Source organism: Diplotaxodon limnothrissa, linkage group LG18 (genome assembly GCF_057381915.1).
Source record: "Diplotaxodon limnothrissa isolate DT_005_m linkage group LG18, D_limnothrissa_male_GT1.1, whole genome shotgun sequence".
Lineage (NCBI taxonomy): Eukaryota > Metazoa > Chordata > Actinopteri > Cichliformes > Cichlidae > Diplotaxodon > Diplotaxodon limnothrissa.
Window position 1 is genome coordinate 33,031,480 of NC_140613.1, and position 14,995 is coordinate 33,046,474.

The window sequence follows — 14,995 nt, forward strand, 5'->3', positions numbered from 1 at the left end:
GGGAACAAACCCTCTCGTCCACCGGGAAAAACCCCAACGTACCGGCAGCAAGCCGAGGGGATATTAGGATACCCACCCCAGCCCGCCGCCTCTCACCAAGGGCAACTCCAGACTGAGACAGAGTCCAGCCCCTCTCCAGGAGACTGGTTCCAGAGCCCAAGCCATGTGTAGAGGTGAGCCCGACTATATCTAGCCGGTACCTCTCAACCTCACGCACTAACTCAGGCTCCTTCCCCACCAGAGAGGTGACATTCCATGTCCCTATTGCCAGTCTTGGCAGCCGGGGGTCAGTCCGCCAGGGCCTCCGCTCCTGGCCGCCACCCGGCACACAATGCACCCGACCCCTATGGCGCCTCCTGCGGGTGGTGGGCCTGCGGGAGGATGGGCCCATGTCTCCTCTTCGGGCTGTGCCCGGCCGGGCCCCATGGACTAAGGCCCGGCCACCAGACGCTCGCCCTCGGGCACCCTCCCCGGGCCTGGCTCCAGGGCGAGGCCCCGGTAACCCTATCCCGGGCAGGGTAAACTGTTCCCTCGGTGTCCTTTTCATAAGGGTCTTATGAATCGCTCTTTGTCTGGTCCCTCACCCAGGGCCAACATAGCCCCTGGGATCCCTGTGACACACAAACCCCTCCACCACGATAAGGTAGCGATTCAAGGAGGAGGCGCCAAGGCGCTCCATGACTGCAAACTGTCCATCGCTCGGGTCTTCCCGAGCAACGGACAGTTTCGCGGAGTCGAGGCGGCGTGCGCGAACACCAGGGGCCCGACCATGGGAATATAATGCTCAACCCCGTGTTTCGTTACCGTGCTAGAGAAATTAGGGACAGACAGCGAAGGAAACTATAAAAGCAAACGCTGAAAAGCATCCCCGGAGATCACTACATTAGCCCGAATCAGGGGCTCGGCATCCCGAGTAAAACAGGGTAGCGAAGAAAACGAGAGAGCATCTATTAAACGTCTGTTGCAACATCGACAAGCAGTCCATGGGCACACAGAAAATCAGCACCTAAAATAGGTACAGAGCTAGCGGCAACAACAAAGTTCCACTGGAAATCCCGGCCATGAAAACAGTCACCAACCTTTCCCCAAACGTTGTGATGGGAGAGCCATTAGCTGCAATGAGCTGCGGCCCGCAATTCGCTGCTAGTCTGTCGGCAGCGGTCGGGGGAAGGAGGCTCTTCTGGGAGCCGGAGTCCACGACAAAACGTCTCCTGGAGCACGAGTCCTCTACAGGGAGTGCAGAATTATTAGGCAAATGAGTATTTTGTCCACATCATCCTCTTCATGCATGTTGTCTTGCTCCAAGCTGTATAGGCTCAAAAGCCTACTACCAATTAAGCATATTAGGTGATGTGCATCTCTGTAATGAGAAGGGGTGTGGTCTAATGACATCAACACCCTATATCAGGTGTGCATAATTATTAGGCAACTTCCTTTCCTTTGGCAAAATGGGGCAAAAGAAGGGCTTGACAGGCTCAGAAAAGTCAAAAATAGTGAGATATCTTGCAGAGGGATGCAGCAGTCTCAAAATTGCAAAGCTTCTGAAGCGTGATCATCGAACAATCAAGCGTTTCATTCAAAATAGTCAACAGGGTCGCAAGAAGCGTGTGGAAAAACCAAGGCGCAAAATAACTGCCCATGAACTGAGAAAAGTCAAGCGTGCAGCTGCCAAGATGCCACTTGCCACCAGTTTGGCCATATTTCAGAGCTGCAACATCACTGGAGTGCCCAAAAGCACAAGGTGTGCAATACTCAGAGACATGGCCAAGGTAAGAAAGGCTGAAAGACGACCACCACTGAACAAGACACACAAGCTGAAACGTCAAGACTGGGCCAAGAAATATCTCAAGACTGATTTTTCTAAGGTTTTATGGACTGATGAAATGAGAGTGAGTCTTGATGGGCCAGATGGATGGGCCCGTGGCTGGATTGGTAAAGGGCAGAGAGCTCCAGTCCGACTCAGACGCCAGCAAGGTGGAGGTGGAGTACTGGTTTGGGCTGGTATCATCAAAGATGAGCTTGTGGGGCCTTTTCGGGTTGAGGATGGAGTCAAGCTCAACTCCCAGTCCTACTGCCAGTTTCTGGAAGACACCTTCTTCAAGCAGTGGTACAGGAAGAAGTCTGCATCCTTCAAGAAAAAGATTTTCATGCAGGACAATGCTCCATCACACGCGTCCAAGTACTCCACAGCGTGGCTGGCAAGAAAGGGTATAAAAGAAGAAAAACTAATGACATGGCCACCTTGTTCACCTGATCTGAACCCCATTGAGAACCTGTGGTCCATCATCAAATGTGAGATTTACAAGGAGGGAAAACAGTACACCTCTCTGAACAGTGTCTGGGAGGCTGTGGTTGCTGCTGCACGCAATGTTGATGGTGAACAGATCAAAACACTGACAGAATCCATGGATGGCAGGCTTTTGAGTGTCCTTGCAAAGAAAGGTGGCTATATTGGTCGCTGATTTGTTTTTGTTTTGTTTTTGAATGTCAGAAATGTATATTTGTGAATGTGGAGATGTTATATTGGTGTCACTGGTAAAAATAAATAATTGAAATGGGTATATATTTGTTTTTTGTTAAGTTGCGTAATAATTATGCACAGTAATAGTCACCTGCACACACAGATATCCCCCTAAAATAGCTAAAACTAAAAACAAACTAAAAACTACTTCCAAAAACATTCAGCTTTGATATTAATGAGTTTTTTGGGTTCATTGAGAACATGGTTGTTGTTCAATAATAAAATTATTCCTCAAAAATACAACTTGCCTAATAATTCTGCACTCCCTGTATGAAGAGCAGCCTTTCTGTATTGCCAGCGGTCATGGCTGCTACAGCTCGCTGGCGGGTCCGTTTCCCTGGGCCGTAAAAGCGCAAGGCGGCAGGCAGCGACGCACTCTGGCGCCAAAACGCTGATGGTAGAAACTCTTTCTTCCATCCTTCTTTATTCCTCTCCAACCTCAACTGAACACATCGCGCCAGCGTTGCCAAATCCTCAGTAAGGAAAATCGCTAGAAGTCGCTAAATGACGTCATCGTCTAATTTGCATACTTGGTCATGCTAATGTAATTGTAACCTGCGTTGTTGGAGAGAGAAATAACATCGTGGAAGAGACATACAGTGAGTAAAAAATGTCTTAAATGCATTTAGAATTTATTTAGAACTACAAATTAAATTTCTTTAAGCAATCATTATTTTTTTAATGTCACAATTCCAACCTTTGATATACAGTTCATGTTTAAGCTGGTATTGGTACATCACTTATGGTTATATCAGTATGCTCTCTTTTAAAAGATATGTCACTGAATCAACCTAAAAGTTTTGGGCACCAGGTCTTATTGATCAGTGTGTAAGAAAATGTCAGTTAGGCATGGCTATGCAAACCCCTTTTTATGGCTCAAACCTGTGTGATGATACACAGATTTGTATAAACATTAATTTCATTGTTTGTGAACTCTCTGTTAAATGTTTAATGATTACCACACTCATCATTATCATATAAATGGTTTATTGATTTCATTGACTATAGGCTATAAAGAGAAAGTCAGGCATCATTTGTAATATGACAGTCAAGATGATGGGATCTGACTGGTGGGTATATGCATTCTCCAGAAACACATGGGTAGATGCTCTGTCTGCTTCACCAGATGAGCCCGCCATGGCTCTGGTTGAGGTGACCTTGGAACGTGCCTCACATCGCCCCTTTGCAACCCTTTTTTTATTGGCTCTCTGTACATATACAGAAGAAAACACATTTTAAATTGGTTAATATATTTTAGTTCTACATTCAGCAAACCGTGTATCATATTTTTGATATATCCTATGCTTAGTGTCCTTCCACATTAATTTGTTCTGAGTTTTTTTCTGTTTTTTTTTTGTTTTGTTTTGTTTTGTTTTTTGTTTAGTGCTTGACTGCAATTATCCACCATCCTCCAACAACCCAGAAAGACAAAAAAGTTAACCTTACTTTTAAGCTGGGTGGATTAAAAATTTCTTTATGTCACTATCCCTCCGTGTTATGGTACAGGCATGTATGTCTGCTATTGGAACTGGGTCGCTTGTGTTTACTGATGATGTGACTGCTGATAGAAGTAGTGGGGATGAATTCTGAAGGCTATGCTACGATTCAGCCAAATGTTTTAAAGTAATCAGACAGCATCTCTCTCAGTGCAATTGAATAATGACCCAAAACAGTGAAAAGCAATTCAAGGGAAAAAAAAAGAGAGAGATTTTTGAGCGGACAAGACAATCATCTAATGTCTACCCCCTGCAGGCTTTTCAGTTACAGAAAACATAACTGAAGGCACAGAAACCCACAAACAAGCAGGAGCGTAAGACAGCTGCGGTAAAGACCTGCTAGAACATCTTAAGGGGGACGTACAGCATTTGGTGATATCCATGAGTTCTAGACGTGGTCAAAAAATTTTTCATCCTGTTAGGGTACCTGGGTTGTTGACCCAGTGTTTTGAGTTTTGCATTATTATTGCACTTTGATTTTGTCATTATTTAAAATTTCTAGTCTTTTGGTTTCTATGTTAGAGTTCTTAGTCTCCTGGTTTCTGTCTCTGTTTCATGGTTGCCCTGTCTCTCCTGTCAGCTGTGTCCCCTTCTCGTGTCTCTGTGTTATATTTCCTGTTTTACTTTGAAGGGCTTTGTCTCATGTCAGTGTTTCTAGTTTTGTTTTCCTTGTGTTGTTAGGTCTGATTTGTCCTACCTGTGTCCCCCTCTTGTCTCCCATTACCTGATGGCTCCCTGTATTTAAGCCGTGTGTTTTCCTTGGTCTGTGTAATGATCTTTATCATCTTGTACTATGTGTTCCGTCTGTCAGCCTGCCTACCTAGTTTATTTGTATTTTCAGTTTAGTTATTTTTTTTGGCATTCAGCAATAAAGCTGCATTGAGTTCACCTTTTTGCCTCTGTGAGTCTGCACTTTGGGTCCACCATTCTTGCCTGCCACGCGCAGTCATGACGCATCCAGATTTAATTCCTTACATTTAAAATTCTGTTTTTTTATGCCATTATTTTTTAGCCTTATTTTAATTCCCGAATAGTTACCTAAATACTTTTGTTAAACCCTTAACTAAAAAAATGTAAGTGCATCTTGATGTTTGATTTAAAGTTCAGTGGTGGTGAACAGAGGCAACATCACAAAAAAATTTCTTTGACCAAATACTTATGGACTTAATTGTACCTATGAACAGTTATTTATTTAGTGTTATCATATGTAAAGTTGTTTGGAACAATGTATGCTGACAAACATGTCTTGTGTGTTTGTGTCCCTATAGTGTGATCCTGGTGAGGCCACCAAGCTGCTGTATGACCTTCTGTACACAGAGCCTATCAAAATCGTGTTGATGCCAGGCTGCAGCTCTGTGTCCACACTGGTGGCCGAAGCTGCTCGCATGTGGAACCTCATAGTGGTAAAAGCCTTTACATTTTTAGAGCTTCAATATACAACTTCTAAACAGTAATTCAGTGATGTAATTACATTGTTTTAAGAAAAAAAAACAATGGCAGTAGTATTACTGAATAGTGCAAGTCACAATGAAACTGGAAAGAAGAACTGTGCATACAAAAATACTGATGCAAAAGAAAAGGAAACACAAAGGCTGCCCACAGCGTTTAGGTGATAAGTAATCTCTGGGTGCTGTTGTGTGAAAATACCACCAAGAACACTTAGCACTATAGGTGACAACAAAACACAAAAATATCACAGGAAGCAACTCTTTACACCAAGAATACAGAGCCAAAATATATACTTGAAGACAGTGAGCTAAAGAGATGTCACAGTGAGACAGTCAGATTAGGGCGTCAGCTGCAGAATACTCGGTTAAGGTTGTGATACGGATTCATCCAACCATTTATCTTTTCATGCGTAAAGATAAATAAAAATACTTAAGAAAAAATCCTGATTGAAGTTAAAGTAATTTATGCATCAAAGGGTGAAACAAATGATAAATAGTAAATGGACTTATAGGGCAATTTTCTGCTCTACCTGAGAACTGAAAGCACTTTATACAACACGCCACATTCATACCCATTCATACAAGCTCCTTTTTCTATGCTTTTTCTACATGAATGCTTTCTACCTAACATCCACACACATTCACGCATCGGAGAGCAAGTTGGAGGATATTTGCATGAAGACTGGAGCAGCCAGGGATCAAACAACGAAGCTACTCATTAGTAGATGACCTGTTGATGTTTTTGCATAGTTTTTTCGTTTTTCTTTTGTTCTGCTCTTTGACTGTCCTGTCCAACACTATAGAAACAGGAATTATTGTCTGAAGGCCAAGAAAAACGTAAAACAGGTGGATAGTTATTCAGTCAACTATCAAGTGGATATCTCTCTCTATATATATATATATTATATATATACATGGCCAAGTTTGAAACCTGGATCCCCCGCAGCCGGTTACCGAGATTACGTGAAGTACCCTCAGAAGGTCTGCTAGATGATGTTAATGCAGCACTACGGACAATACCTACAACCACGATTACCGACACTAACAAGCTGATCTACAATACGGCAGCAGTGATCAGTGAGATGCTTGGGTACAAGTTGAACAGCCACAAGGGGCAGTACCCTCCATGGAGAAGGAGGCTAGAGGGCAAGATCAAAGTAACACGGAGGGAGGTTAGCCAACTAACGGAGTTGCAGAAAGGTGCGACAAAGAAGGTGCATAAGAAATACAACAAGCTGTCCATACCTGAGGCCTTGGAAACTGCCAAGCAAAGACTCACAGCCTTGGCCAGCTGCTTGAGGAGGTACACCAGAGAGATAGAAGGCAGGAGAATAAACCAGCTGTTCTCCACAGAACCAGCAAAGGTGTACTCTCAGTGGCAAGGGAACAATAAGAGAACAGCACCACCAAGGCTGGAGACCGAGCAATACTGGAAGAGCATATGGGAGAAGGACGCAACCCATAACGGCAATACTCAGTGGCTAGTGGATCTGAGGGCAGACCACAGTGACCTCCCTGAACAGGGTCCAGTAACCATCACAGTGGCAGATATCCAAGAAAGGGTCTCCAGTATGAAGAGTTGGACAGCACCAGGGCCCGACATGGTTCACGCCTACTGGCTAAAGAAGCTGACTGCACTCCACGAGCGTCTGGCAGCACAAATGAACCAGCTGCTAGTTAACGAGAGACACCCGGAATGGCTAACCGAAGGTCGGACGGTCCTGATCCCCAAGGACCCCAAGAAGGGACCGGTCCCCTCCAACTACCGACCAATAACCTGCCTCAGTACTACATGGAAGCTCCTGCCAGGCATCATATCGGCTAAGATGAACAGGCACATGGGTCAATACATGAGCGGGACACAGAAAGGAATTGGCAAGAATACCAGAGGCGCAAAACACCAGCTACTGGTAGACAGAACAGTCAGCCGAGACTGCAAGACCAGACTGACCAACCTGTGCACTGCCTGGATTGATTACAAGAAGGCCTATGACTCAATGCCCCACAGCTGGATACTGGAATGCCTAGAATTGTACAAGATCAATGGGACCCTAAGAGCCTTCATCAGGAACTCAATGGGGATGTGGCGCACAACAGAGGCCAACTCCAAGCCCATAGCACAAGTCACCATCAAGTGCGGGATCTACCAAGGAGATGCTCTGTCCCCACTGCTGTTCTGCATAGGCCTGAACCCCCTCAGTGAGAGCATTAACAAGACTGCTACGGATACCGACTACGGAACAGAGCAGTTGTCAGCCACCTCCTGTACATGGATGACATCAAGCTGTATGCCAAGAGTGAACGAGACATCGATTCACTGATCCACACTACCAGGCTATACAGCAATGACATTGGAATGTCGTTCGGACTGGAGAGGTGTAGTCGGATGGTAACAAAGAGAGGGAAGGTAGTCAGAACTGAGGGGATTAAACTACCAGAAGGCAACATTGCAGGCATAGAGGACAGTTACAAGTACCTGGGGATCCCGCAGGCGAATGGGAACCATGAAGAGGTCGCTAGAAAAGCTGCAACCACCAAGTACCTGCAGAGGGTCAGGCAAGTCCTGAGGAGTCAGCAGAATGGTAAGAACAAGATCCGGGCCATACACACGTACGCCCTGCCCATGATCAGGTACCCTGCTGGTAAGAACAAGATCCGGGCCATCAACACGTACGCCCTGCCCATGATCAGGTACCCTGCTGGGGTAATAGGCTGGCCAAATGAGGAGATAGAAGCCACTGATATAAAGACAAGAAAGCTCCTTACCATGCATGGAGGGTTTCACCCCAAGTCCAGCACCCTGAGGCTGTACGCTAAGCGGAAGGAAGGGGGCCGGGGACTGGTGAGTGTCAGCACCACAGTCCAGGATGAGACAACGAACATCCAAGAATACATTGGGAAGATGGCCCCAACTGACCGAGTGCTCAGTGAATACCTCAGGCAGCAGAAACCCAAGAAAGAGGAGGGAGACGAGGAACCATCATGGAAGGACAGGCCCCTGCACGGTATGTACCACCGGCAGATAGAGGAGGTGGCTGATATCCAGAAATCCTACCAGTGGCTGGACAAAGCTGGACTGAAAGACAGCACAGAGGCACTAATCATGCAGCACAAGAACAAGCTCTGAGTACAAGATCCATAAAGGCTGGGGTCTATCACACCAGGCAAGACCCCAGGTGCAGGCTGTGTAAAGATGCCCCAGAGACAATCCAGCACATAACAGCAGGGTGCAAGATGCTAGCAGGCAAGGCATACATGGAACGCCACAACCAAGTGGCCGGCATAGTGTACAGGAACATCTGTGCCGAGTATAACCTGGAAGTCCCGAGGTCAAAATGGGAGATGCCCCCAAGGGTGGTGGAGAATGACTGAGCTAAGATCCTGTGGGACTTCCAGATACAGACGGACAAAATGGTGGTGGCTAACCAACCGGACATAGTGGTGGTAGTCAAACAGAAGAAGACGGCCGTAGTGATTGATGTAGCGGTTCCGAATTCAATTCAATTCAATTCAATTTTATTTATATAGCGCCAAATCACAACATAAGTCACCTCAAGGCGCTTCATAGATACAGAGAAAAACCCAACAATCATATGACCCCCTATGAGCAAGCACTTTGGCAACAGTGGAAAAACTCCCTTTTAACAGGAAGAAACCTCCGGCAGAACCAGGCTCAGGGAGGGGCGGCCATCTGCTGCGACCGGTTGGGGTGAGAGAAGGAAGACAGGATAAAAGACATGCTGTGGAAGAGGGACAGAGATTAATAACAGATATGATTCAATGCAGAGAGGTCTGTTAATACATAGTGAGTGAGAAAGGTGACTGGAAAGGAAAAACTCAATGCATCATGGGAATCCCCCGGCAGCCTACGTCTATTGCAGCATAACTAAGGGAGGATTCAGGGTCACCTGATCCAGCCCTAACTATATGCTTTAGCAAAAAGGAAAGTTTTAAGCCTAATCTTGAAAGTAGAGATAGTGTCTGTCTCCTGAATCCAAACTGGAAGCTGGTTCCACAGAAGAGGGGCCTGAAAACTGAAGGCTCTGCCTCCCATTCTACTTTTAAATACTCTAGGAACAACAAGTAGGCCTGCAGAGCGAGAGCGAAGTGCTCTAATAGAGTGATATGGTACTACAAGGTCATTAAGATAAGATGGGGCCTGATTATTTAAGACCTTGTATGTGAGGAACAGGATTTTGAATTCAATTCTGGATTTAACAGGAAGCCAAAACAGGAGAAATCTGCTCTCTCTTTCTAGTCCCTGTCAGGACTCTTGCTGCAGCATTTTGGATTAGCTGAAGGCTTTTCAGTGAGTTTTTTGGACATCCTGATAATAATGAATTACTTTACATATATATATATATATATATATATATATATGTAAAGTAATTCATATATATATAGATAGATAGATAGATAGATAGATAGATAGATAGATAGATAGATAGATAGATAGATAGTTATTGAGTAGTGGCTAGTTATTCAGTCAACTATCTATCGATCGATCGATATACCGACACGACCAGGGAACGGGAAAGTGTAATCGAAGATGTCACTTTAAGAGAGACGGACTTGACCTCCTGACTATGAATGATGAAGATGATAAGGTGCTGACACTATGAATCCACAATTTCAGCAGGGTTGTCTGATAAGAACAGATGGCTTATCCACAAATCCACTTCCACTCGGGTATCTGTCGTTCACTCATTTATTGAACAAGAATCCAAGTTACACATCCATAATGTCAGTGAGGGGATTTAACGTGCCGTAGAATTCTATATGCCCTGTGTTGAAGTAATGGTGTGGTTTCTGTTGGAAGAGAACATAAAAGTCTTATATAATTATGTGAACAGAGTAAATTAAATGTGTAATACAACAATACAAACAATACTGGGTAGTACAACATTCAACCAAAATAAGGGAATATCAACAAGTGCTAATTTTACTATTTACATAAGTCCCAACTAGACACTTTACACAAGATCCAACATGAGCAATTACACTCATTGGCTAATCGTCATCTGTATGCTTATACAGGGAGTGCAGAATTATTAGGCAAATGAGTATTTTGTCCACATCATCCTCTTCATGCATGTTGTCTTACTCCAAGCTGTATAGGCTCGAAAGCCTACTACATAAGCATATTAGGTGATGTGCATCTCTGTAATGAGAAGGGGTGTGGTCTAATGACATCAACACCCTATATCAGGTGTGCATAATTATTAGGCAACTTCCTTTCCTTTGGCAAAATGGGTCAAAAGAAGGACTTGACAGGCTCAGAAAAGTCAAAAATAGTGAGATATCTTGCAGAGGGATGCAGCAGTCTCAAAATTGCAAAGCTTCTGAAGCGTGATCATCGAACAATCAAGCGTTTCATTCAAAATAGTCAACAGGGTCGCAAGAAGCGTGTGGAAAAACCAAGGCCCAAAATAACTGCCCATGAACTGAGAAAAGTCAAGCGTGCAGCTGCCAAGATGCCACTTGCCACCAGTTTGGCCATATTTCAGAGCTGCAACATCACTGGAGTGCCCAAAAGCACAAGGTGTGCAATACTCAGAGACATGGCCAAGGTAAGAAAGGCTGAAAGACGACCACCACTGAACAAGACACACAAGCTGAAACGTCAAGACTTGGCCAAGAAATATCTCAAGACTGATTTTTCTAAGGTTTTATGGACTGATGAAATGAGAGTGAGTCTTGATGGGCCAGATGGATGGGCCCGTGGCTGGATTGGTAAAGGGCAGAGAGCTCTAGTCCGACTCAGACGCCAGCAAGGTGGAGGTGGAGTACTGGTTTGGGCTGGTATCATCAATAGGGATGGGTATTGATAAGATTTTAACGATTCCGATTCCATTTTCGATTCTGTTTAACGATTCGATTCCTTATCGATTCTCTTATCGATTCTTTTTGAAAAAGGAGAACACTAAAGTCGATTAGCTTAGAACTGTGTTTTATATCTTCTCTTTGAACAAGATAGAAATTTAGGAGTAACATGGCCTTACAAACCCAACAGTGAGATCTTAAGAGATCCAGCCTACGGCTCTTCAATGGGGTGTCACAGGGTCCCCAGGAAAAAAATGTATATGTAAAATAATAAAATAAATATTCTCCTGTAGCAATAACAAAGTTTAACATAAATTATTCTGTAGCAATTACACAAGAATATCCAGTAATGTCCCTGCCTACAATTAAACACATTCACTTACCAAAGTGAAATCGGGGGCATCTGCTGTGGCAAATGGGTGCAAGCCTTTGACCACAAACTTAGACACTGCTGGGTGACATTCGTCTATCCTGGCCTGAAAGGAGACGCTACCGGTAGACTGCAGCGAGAACTGCCAGCATCTGAGCCAGCCAGACTCTGTCTCTCTCATCATGGTTATCTAAATGCAACGCACAGTAATAGCAGGTTTTGTAATAAGGTAAATCGCGCTAACATAATATGCAATGCTAATTGATTAGTTACCTGCAGTATTAACGGGAGAGGACGTGGAAACGCTACCGCTGCTGCTGGGTTGAGCTTCGCTAGTCCGGAGCGGATCAAAAACACGACATTCGTTGAAAGCAATCGCGTGTTTTTTGAGCAAATGCTTTTGCATATTCGTAGTGTTTCCTCCCTTTGATGAAATCTCTACTTTGCAAGTATTGCACGTTGCCCTGTTGTCATCCTTTCTCATAAAGTGTAACCAAACTTTTGAGCGTTTGTGCCGCTCAGGCGCCGTGTTTCCTACTGGGTAAAAGACGCTACTCAACGTGATGACGTGTTTCGGGGCGACTGGAATCGATAAGGGAATCGTTTTTAAAAGTGGCAAACGATTCCAAGGAATTGAAACAGTGGGAACCGGTTCTCAACAAGAACCGGTTTTCGATACCCATCCCTAATCATCAAAGATGAGCTTGTGGGGCCTTTTCGGGTTGAGGATGGAGTCAAGCTCAACTCCCAGTCCTACTGCCAGTTTCTGGAAGACACCTTCAAGCAGTGGTACAGGAAGAAGTCTGCATCCTTCAAGAAAAACATGATTTTCTTTTTCTTTTCTTTTTTTTTTGTTTATTTTATTTTCACTTACTGAATACGGGACAGACTTGACTGGGGGAAAGAAGGGGAGAAAGAAAGAGGGAAAGAGAAACAGCTGAGAAGAGGGACGAGGGAGAAGGGCAAAAGACAAAAACCAACAGAATGAGCAGAAAAAAAAAAGAAAAAAAAAGCATATATCAATCACCTGGATCACCTGCTGAGAAAGAAAAAAGAAAACAAGCAGAAGAGAACAAGAGTAACAGAATAAACAACATCACAATGATATATGGGAATATGACAGTAAATACTAAATATTAAACATTATTGTGCAGCACATAAGATCAACAGAACACAGTCTGCTTTGAGGTAGGAGCCAAAAAGGGTGTAGTTTGTGGGTGTGATCACCCGTGTGTACACCTGTGAGCATGGACGCGCTTGTTTTTTGTTTTTTTTTAAAAGGTTCCTTCATGTAATAATCTGCTAGAGGGTGTGGGGGGGCCACAGCCCCGTCCTCCAGGCCATGAAGCAGGTATGGAGGAGATCAAAACTCCAGACATCCAGAGGCCCCCAGAACACAAGAGACCAAGGAAGACCAACAGAGGGGCAGCCGCGCCACTGTCCCAGAAAGAGCTGAGGAGAGTCCCAGATGAGGGCTCACTCAGCAGCCGTGGAGCAGAAGCCAGGGGGAGTTGCAGTGACGCGCCCGTGAGCTCCGCCGGCAGCCAGCTGTGCTTGAGTGACCGAGCCCCAGGCCGAGAGGGGGCACCCCACCTCCGAAGTGGCCCGAGCGAGCCCCAGGCTCCAGGCCCCGATAAGCGGCCGCCAAGGAGTGAGCCGGTGAGTACCTGGACGCCCATCCCCGGACACAAAGAACCACCAACGCACCAATGTCTGAGGGAGTCCGCCACTGGCAGGGGAAGTGGTGGTAGGGGGAGATAGGCCTCCAAACCTTGGAGGGCCTAAGATGTCCCCAGAGAGGTGGTGCCTGACACCCAACCTGACATATAGACACAGAAATACAGGCACACACATATACAAACATCCATTCCCACCCTCATGCTCTCATATGCACTTACTCCACACTCAACCAACGTGGAGACAGACATAAAGAGACGCTGTACACACGATCACACTCCCCAAGCGTACTCTACAAACCGGGTCTAGGTACCCTTGCCCCTGGAGGAGGGAACTGCACCCAGACCCAGGTGGTGTTACCCTTTTCCCTGCGGTGGGGGGAGGCAGACCGCCCCGACTCCGCAGCAGCAGGGAGGCCCCACACTCCAGACCACAATCGGACGGCCAACTCCTCCTCCTAGCCAGGGAAAGGGGGCCCAGAGACGGAGTGCCCCCAGAACCTCACGCCCATCCCGGACCCACCCAGGGGCAGCCAGGCTACCAGGTCAGTAACCCACGTCCGTCAGCACAGACCCTCCCCTAGCCCCGCTGCACGCAGCCGCGAGGAAACAGTCACCTGAGAGCCAACAGAGCCCCTAACCGGACATGACCGCTACCCCGGGTTGAGCCCCCCAAGGAAGATGCCTCCGGGGAACCCCCCGACGCCCTAAGCCTGTCCCTACCCCCACACCAATCACAACAGTGAAGGCGGGACCAAACTATGACCCCCCACTCCCACTAGGTGATGGAGCTGATCAAAGGAGCCCAGAGCAATTGATCTGATGTGGTGGCAGAGGCTGTATCAAGACTAATGTAATCTAATAGATAATTTCTATATTGGTTAGAATTAAGATTATTTTTATTTTTCCAGTTCATGAGGACTGTTTTCTTGGCTATGCATAGGGCAGTGAAAACCATATGGGCGATATTCTTTTCTGAAGTGACATTATCTAAGCTGCCCAACAAACACACTAAGGGGGAAGTTGGAATGTTACATTTCAGACACTTCGATAAGTCTTCACATATCTCGCGCCAAAACTTCTGAACTGGTGGACAGAACCAAAGAGCGTGGATATAATTGTCCGGTGAATTGGTTTGGCAGTGTGAGCAGTTGTTGGTAGACGTAAAGCCCATCTTGAACATCCGATGACCTGTATAGTGCACTCTATGTAATATTTTGTATTGAATTAATTGAAGACTGGGATTTCTAATTAGATGAAAGGTTTTTAAGCAAATCTGAGACCAGAAGTTTAGGTCTAAGTTAACTGATAAATCCGCTTCCCATTTTGCAATAGGAAGTGATATTGATTCATCTGTTTTAGAAAGCATTCTGTATATTTTGGATAGTAATTTGGGGGTTTTAAGCGTAAGAAATTGAACCACACTTGGTGGTGTTTGTAGTTCAACTTGACCCGGTTTAAATTTCTTTTTTACTATGGATTTAATTTGTTGATATTCTAAAAATCTTTTCTTGTTGATCCCATATTGTGTAACTAGTCCGTCAAATGAAATAAATTCTGTTCCTTCTAGTATATGTTCTAAATATTTGATTCCTTTACCACTCCAATCTGAAAAGTTTATCATATTATTGTTTTGTAATATGTCAGGGTTGCTCCAGATA

General features: G+C 45.2%; 1 protein-coding gene across 2 annotated transcripts in view; it reads left to right on the forward strand.

The window, feature by feature from the left end:
* Nucleotides 1–14,995, forward strand: part of gabbr1b (gamma-aminobutyric acid (GABA) B receptor, 1b) — a 115,444-nt gene that overhangs the window by 13,400 nt on the left and 87,049 nt on the right. For both annotated transcript variants that reach the window (XM_085378101.1, XM_085378100.1), the window contains exon 2: nucleotides 5,286–5,420. In XM_085378101.1, coding sequence (XP_085234227.1) covers nucleotides 5,286–5,420 — 135 coding nt within the window. The remainder of the gene's footprint in view (nucleotides 1–5,285; nucleotides 5,421–14,995) is intronic.